The sequence below is a fragment of the Manihot esculenta genome, chromosome 17, assembly GCF_001659605.2.
Source record: "Manihot esculenta cultivar AM560-2 chromosome 17, M.esculenta_v8, whole genome shotgun sequence".
Lineage (NCBI taxonomy): Eukaryota > Viridiplantae > Streptophyta > Magnoliopsida > Malpighiales > Euphorbiaceae > Manihot > Manihot esculenta.
The window spans coordinates 25,941,797-25,949,710 of NC_035177.2; the positions used below are offsets into that span (position 1 = coordinate 25,941,797).

The 7,914-nt window shown below is 37.0% G+C and overlaps 1 protein-coding gene across 1 annotated transcript; it reads right to left on the reverse strand.

The window, feature by feature from the left end:
- Positions 1–730: 730 nt before the first annotated feature.
- On the reverse strand, positions 731–1,597 carry LOC110604898 (carboxy-terminal domain RNA polymerase II polypeptide A small phosphatase 1-like). The gene is given in 3 exon segments (XM_043952431.1): positions 731–838; positions 841–1,543; positions 1,545–1,597. Coding segments are annotated over 3 exon segments (864 nt in total).
- Between the last annotated feature and the right edge of the window lie 6,317 nt (positions 1,598–7,914).

A 7,914-nucleotide genomic window follows, 5' to 3' on the forward strand; every position in this document is an offset into this window, starting at 1 on the left:
GGCATGATCCAGATAAGCCGGATTTGGCCAAAATCCATTTAAAGGGTTCTAGCTCCATATATTTGTTGGCCCACATGGAACAACTGACCCCATAACGTCCAAAATTGTATCCCAATGACACTGTATAAAATAAATGGCCGCTTAACGAAAGAACAAGACAAAGTACCTTCGTACGTACGACCAGCATGAATGTGACAGAAAGGTACTACGTCGGATAACAGTTATACGTCACTAAAAGACAAAAAGGGAGGGGAATAAAATGATACGCAAGAAAAATAGAAGGCAAGTTTTCCAAAATATACTCTGAACCTGAACCTGACCCATGATTGGATCTCAAATATCATATTACATAAATTAATAAGTTTGGTGTAAAATTAAGTTAAGCGTCCTTCTCATCCTTGTCATGCCTCTTTGATTGAAACAGCGAAGGGAACCAATCTCTGCCCATAAACAAGAATAAAAGCGTCTCCTTCACCCCAGATTTAGCTCAACAATATCAAAATTCCTTTTCTTCCTAATGTTGTTGAGCATACTTGCTGACTTCCTAATGTTGTTGAGCATACTTGCTGGTGTTGCTTGCAGAAAATCTTAATATTAACCAAGGATCAAGAACTGAATTACAAATAAATGAAACGATGTTATTTTCGTCTGAGCTTCATTTGGGATTGAACAATTTTTATCATTTCTGATCAAGAAAAAATCATAAGAAAAACAAACTGTATTGATGATGCTATCGTTTCCGTATCATTTTTTCACAAAGGTATTGCTTTACAGCATCTCTCATATCCTCGTAACGATCGCAACCATCAAAAAACTTAACCAACTTCCCCAACTCCCCAACTCCCCATCATCAAGATCATCAATGAAAGGCCTTACTGGAACTGCATTTTCCGGCTGGAATATGTAGCAGTTAGGATTATCATCTACAATAACTACCCTATTCAAGTCCCTTCCCATTTCCGACAAGTCCTTGACAAACTTCCCATCAATTTGCTTGCACGAATCCCTGTAAAACCGGTGGGAAATTAACCCCTTAACGTCTAGCTTGTTGAGAACCAGAGACGCATATTCTTTTAATCCGGCGGTGAACACTACCAACTCGTACTTTTCAGCCAGTGCTTCCAAGAAAGCATCAACTCCTGGCCGCTTCAACACATAAAGATTCATGAATTCTCCATCAATATTTGGCCTCACCATAAAATCAAACTTTTGAGGTGGTGGGTCTGTTTTGGAATGCACCAAGGTCTCATCAAGATCAAGAAAGATGGTTCTCTTAGTTGGGGAAATCAAGGGCGGTAATCGTTTACTAAAGAAAACCGCTCGGCAAATGTTATCTTTTTCAAGGTCGTTTTCTTGTAGGAGTCCTTGTCTTTGGTCCTTAAGTTCCTTCATCAAGATTTGGTAACCTTTGTGGTGGCTACTGGGGGTTCTAATGCGTGCCAATTTGGAGAATATCTCGGCGAAGCGGCTCTTGCATGAACAGATTGTTTTTTTGATAGATGCGAGGATGGCTGCCGGAGATTTCTTCCGTTGGCGGCGGCGGCTGCCTATCTCTAATGGAATTTGTTGGGTATTTCTTGAGGGCCTTGCACGCCATTTCTAGCGTTATACAAAAATCAGAGAGAGCGAGAGAATTGATTTTGGGTCTGATTCGTGTGGGTGGAATTTAAATTTTGGTCCGGTGCAACGGTAATGAAACGATTCGGGCCCAAGCAAGAGAGAGTAGCAGTTAAAAGTTGATACAGGAGAGTGGTTTTATTTAGGAAGTGGCAGTTAGATGTAGTAGAGAATAGGGCTTCAACTGTTTTTTAAACTTTTAAAAGTCTCTTCTATTTCAATTCCACTTTGCAACCATCTCCTAAATTTTGCACATAAGAAAAATATGAACCCACTAATTAATGGGCCTCGATCCATTTCTTAAGGTTTATAAACGAAAATTAATTTCTCATAAATTACTTTTCGATTTTATAATTTTTATTTATTTTTTAATTATTTTAAAATTATTATCTAATATATAAATTCTTTTAAGTAAAATTTCCACTTTATACTACTAAAAAGAAGTGTGAGGCTGATTGGTTGCCACCCATTTGAATTAGCAAGAGAGGAGTCTTTAATGCAACATGGGAGACTTTATGTGTGGAATATATTGAAAAGTAGTGTTACACATAAATAGAAAGCCAATGTGGATAGAGAGATTCTATGAAGAAATTGTAACTACACATGCTTTACCAATATAGTCTAAAAGCTAAAGATAAATGGGGACTCTTCTTTATCAAATATTTTCCTTTGACTAATGAATAAATTAATTAATAACTCCCTAACTTGATCAAATAAAGAATTTTGAGGGTAAAAGTTGCATAAAAAAGAAAAATAAAAGTAAACGAGAAAATGTCGACCACCTGTACAATGAATTAGTAAATTATATTTAGAGTTTTTTAGTGATTAGAATTTGATTTTATTTCTACTCAACAAAAAAAAGTAAAAACTAATAATAATAAGCAAATATGAGTATTTGGAAGGGGCATGGCCTTAAAATGGTTAATAGTGGAATGTTAGACTTTGAACATGGTTTGTTGGTGGGTCATTGACCTGGTCCATGTCTAGTTTCAAATTAAAATTAAATCAATTTAATTTAAAATCAAAATTAATTAATTTTTAAAACTTACCAATATCCATACCTATACAATTAAATAACAGGTCATAGTCGAATTCTTATACGAGAGTCATATCCAAAATTCATCAGAGTTTATTACGTAAGGTGATCCATTAACGCACAACTCCATCTATAATTGATTAGGTCGAGTTAACCGGGACTCGAAACTTTTAAAAAAGAAACCCGAATCATCTAATGTAATGAGAGAGTAGGAGAGCATATTCAGCTATACTACGACCCTATCAGCATAAGCGCTGAAAAGGAATTAAATAATCATCTAATAATTATGAGAAAATAAGTACGTTCGTATGTACGATTTTATGTAACAGCAACATATGATATTATATTATGATAGCGATTATACGTCAGGACAAAAGAAAAAATGAATAAAAGAGAAAAGAATGAACTATTCAGACTAAACTTATTCATACACACAGAAATTCTATTTTTTTCTAAATCTCATATTTTCAAATATCGTTTTAGTTAAATTCATTATAATATTTATATTTTTATATGGCTATTTTTCTATTAGTTGAACAAATCAATATTTTAACATAAATAAAAATTTTATAGATACTATTTAATGAAAAAAGATATAAATTTAAAATTATTAATATTTAAAATGTATTATATATTAAATATAATATGATACGATGGTTAATTATAAAATTAATTATAATTTAATTTAAATTTAAAATTAAAATTAATTTCAAATTGATAATTCTGTAAGGCTTGATCTTTATTAACATAACTTGAATCTATTTATACAGAGTATACACGTGAGTTTTGTTATCTATTCTACCAGAATTACAAGTTTAAATATAACAATATCTATCTGTACAGCTATCAATATTAACAACCAACCCTTATCTCTAATATGCCCCCACAAGTTAATCTATCCTGGTGAAGAGATAGTTAACTTGTCCCGCAGCTGTAGAAAACGTCCTTTAGAAAGTGGTTTGGTTAAAATGTCGGCTATTTGATCTTTAGTGGAAAGATAACAAACAGTCAGTTTCTTTTGAGCAACTTGATCCTGAACAAAATGAACGTCAATTTGAACATGCTTCATTCGACTATGATAAACAGGATTAACAGTTAAATTAGTTGCACCCAAATTATCACACCATAATAAGGGAATCTGAACTGTAATTCCAAGCTCTGCCATCATGTTTTGAATCCAAATGACCTCAGAAGTAGTATTGGCAAGTGCCCTATATTCTGCTTCCGTCGAAGAACGAGAGACACTTTTTTGCTTGCGAGAACTCCACGAAACAAGATTACATCCAAGATAAATGGCATAACCCGTTGTTGACTTTCTATCATCAACCGATCCTGCCCAATCGGCATCACTGTAAGCATTTAACTTAGTTAAAGAGGTTGGAGAAATTGTTATTCCAAAACCAGCAGTACCTTGCAAATATCGTAAGATCCGCTTAACTTCCTGCCAATGCGAGACCATTGGAGAATGCATATATTGAGCAAGCTTATTAACGGAGTAACCAATTTCAGGACGGGTGAAAGATAGATACTGAAGGCGGCCTAGCGTACTTCTGTAGAGTGTTGTATCAGAGAAAGCCGTGGTCAATTCAGTGGACTTAGAATGAGTGACAGCAGCTGGAGTGGAGACAGCCTTAGAGCTGGTCATTTGTACGCTATGAAGTAGATCATTAATATACTTTGTTTGAGACAAAAACAAAGAATTACCCTTCCATGTGGCCTGCACTCCCAAAAAATAATTCAATTGGCCCAAATTTTTTAACAAAAAACGATCACCCAATTTGCCTTCAACATCGGAGGCCATTTTGAAATCATTTCCCGTCAATAACAAATCGTCAACATAAGTTAAACAATATAAAACAGAAGCACCACTTCGAAGAACAAAAAGAGAATGATCCAAGTGAGATTGAACAAAACCACAACTGATCAAAGCCTCTTTTAAGCAATTATTCCACTGCCTTGGAGCTTGCTTTAAGCCATACAACGAGCGATGTAACTTACACACATAATTCGGCTTAGAAGAATCAACAAACCCAGGAGGTTGAACCATATACACATCTTCATCCAATGTGCCATGGAGAAAAGCATTCGAGACATCATACTGTGTAACTGTCCATTTATTAGTAACAGCAATCCCAAGAACTAAACGAATAGTTGTAGGTTTTACAACCGGAGATAATGTTTCTAAATAATCAACACCCGGTCGTTGATGAAACCCTTTAGCTACTAACCGTGCCTTGTAGCGAGCAATAGAGCCATCAGCATTCTCCTTTACCCGAAAAACCCATTTGCAACCAACAAGATTAGCATCCTTTGGTGGCACAACTAAGTCCCAAGTGCCAAGCTTAATGAGAGAATTTAACTCATCATCCATGGCCGCACGCCATTCTTTAAATTTCTTAGCTTCAGAGACACTACCTGGCTGCCTTGGAGGTGTAATGGCTGCTAAGAGTTTTGGTCTTGAATTCCCGGTTTTTGACCTGGTCTGCATTGGATGAACATTACTAACAGCAGTGGAGGATGAAACAGGAAGTGTCACCGACGGCACGAAACGGTCAGAAGCATCTGCTGGCAAAACAGTCGAACCAGCTTCCTGCAACTCTCCTCTTGGAGCCACGAAATCAACTAACTCAAGAGAAGCAGAAGTATTAGTTGGTGTCACTGGTTGGAAAGAAGGAAAACCAAGAGAAGGATCCTGCAAACTCGCATTAGTTATTGGTGGAAAAATTCTGCATGTTTTATTAAGTGGCGCCGGTGGAGGACCTAAAATCCCAGACTCCATATTTTGAACGAATCGTGATAAACCAGGTGCTGCAACCTGCTGCTTTGGAAAATAATAATTTAACTCATCAAAAACAACATCACGCGAAATATAGAGCCGATTTCTAACAACATCCAAACATTTGTATCCTTTGTGTATAGTGCTATAGCCGACAAACAAGCACATAACAGACCGATTTTCCAGTTTATTTTTATTGTAGGGTCTAGTAAAAGGATAACAAATACAACCAAAAGTCCTCAAAGCATGTAAATTTGGTTGTTTTCCAAACAACCGAGCAAATGGTGACATGTGAGGCAACAAAGGTATGACAAGTCTATTAATCGCATATACAGCAGTCTCAAAAGCATAATCCCAAAATTGAAGAGGAACAGAAGCATGATTAAGTAAAGCAAGACCTGTCTCAACCACATGACGATGTTTACGCTCAACACACCCATTTTGTTGTGGAGTATGAGGACAAGACACTCTCAACGAAATACCATTGTCAGACAGAAAAGGAACCAACGACCTAAACTCACCACCCCAATCACATTGAAAAATTTTAATCTTTGAATCAAGAAATTTCTCAACAAAAGCTTTAAACTTAACGAAGGTCGCATAAACATCGGACTTGTGTTGTAAACAATAAATCCAGGAATATTTACTAAAATGATCGTAGAATAGAACATAATACCGATTACCATTAGAAGAAACAACTGGAGCAGGTCCCCACACATCAGAACATATTAACTCAAGAGGAGCTGAAGCGACATAATCAGAAGAAGAATAAGGTAACCGATGAGATTTAGAAACGCAACAAGCTGAACACAAAGAATTTTTATTAACGGAACAAGCAATATTATTTGATTTCAAAGTAGAAATAACAGCTTTATCATGGGCATGACCCAATCTAGAATGCCAACAACGGAAAGAAACATGATGAGCAGAAATTAAAGAACTCTTGACAGGGAAGAACTTGTATAAACCACGATCAACTGGGCCTTTGTGAAGAACTCGCCTCGTGCGGATATCCTTAACAAGAAAATAATCAGGAAATAATTCGAGTGAGACACAATTATCACGTGCAAAGGAATTCGCAGAGAGTAAACTAAACGGTGATTGAGACGAATATAAAATATTGTTCAAGCGAAACCTAGAATTGTCACACAAAACAGTGTTGCCAACATGTGAAATAGGAATAGAATTACCATTGCTCACCATAACCTCATCAGGACCAGTGTACTCGGCGTCAATCGATAAGTTATTCAGTGCTCCTGTAAGATGATGTGTAGCACCAGAATCAACAATCCATGGCTGAGCCGCCTGTGAGCTTGGTGCAACATGATGAGCTTGAGGCGTCTTTCGCGGACTGGGACATTGACGAGACATATGGCCAGTACCGTTACAATTGTAACAAATAACAGACCCAGCAGATGTGGAGTTCTTCGAAAAAGAATCAGATTGACGGAAATCAGACATGCGACCACTACCCGAAGATCGACCACCACCATAATAGCGTCCACCTCCACCACGCCCAGACCGGCCACCTCTGCCACGATTTCCAGACTGTTGACGATATCCAGAAGTATCTCGACTGCTATAGAGAGCAGTAGCAGGAGACATGTGAACAGTAGCATCAAACTTTTGAAGTTGTTGTTCTTCAGAAAGCAATAGTCCCCGAAGCTCATTGAATGAAACAGGTTGCAGCCGAGCTTCAATCGATCTAGTAAAAGGGCGATAATCTTGTCCGAGCCCATCAAGAATAGCACCAACAAAGTCCTCATCTGCCATAGTTCCTTGAAGAGCACGAAGCTGATTCAACAATGTTCGAGCACGAAGCAAATAAGCCTCAATAGATTCAGTATTATTGCGCTGTAAGTGATGAATCGCACTCTTCAGATGTCGAGTTTGAGTTCGACAACCAGCAGCAAAAGATGCTTCTAAACACGTCCAAGCTTCCAACGCAGATGAAACTCCAACAACATCTGCCAACATAGATTCTGATAAAGAAGAATTAATCCAACCCAACACAATTTGATCTTCAAAATACCACGTAGTAAACTCTGGATTGGACTGACCATTGAGAGTAGAAGGTGGCGGCGTAAAATTCTTATCAATATGGTTCTCCAAATTATAACCCCTCAAAATCGGCAACATCTGAGTCTTCCACAAAATATAATTGGTGGAATTTAGTTTAACAGAGAGTTGATTACTAACATTAGGGACAGAAGACAAAGAAGCAAGAATCGAAGAAGAAGAAGAAGACGAAGAAGCAGAAGGGAATTTGACAGGACTCTGATCTTTTGGCGATGTATCACCCATGGTTGCTAAACCTAATTAAGGCTCTGATACCATGATAATTCTGTAAGGCTTGATCTTTATTAACATAACTTGAATCTATTTATACAGAGTATACACGTGAGTGTTGTTATCTATTCTACCAGAATTACAAGTTTAAATATAACAATATCTATCTGTACAGCTATCAATATTAACAACCAAC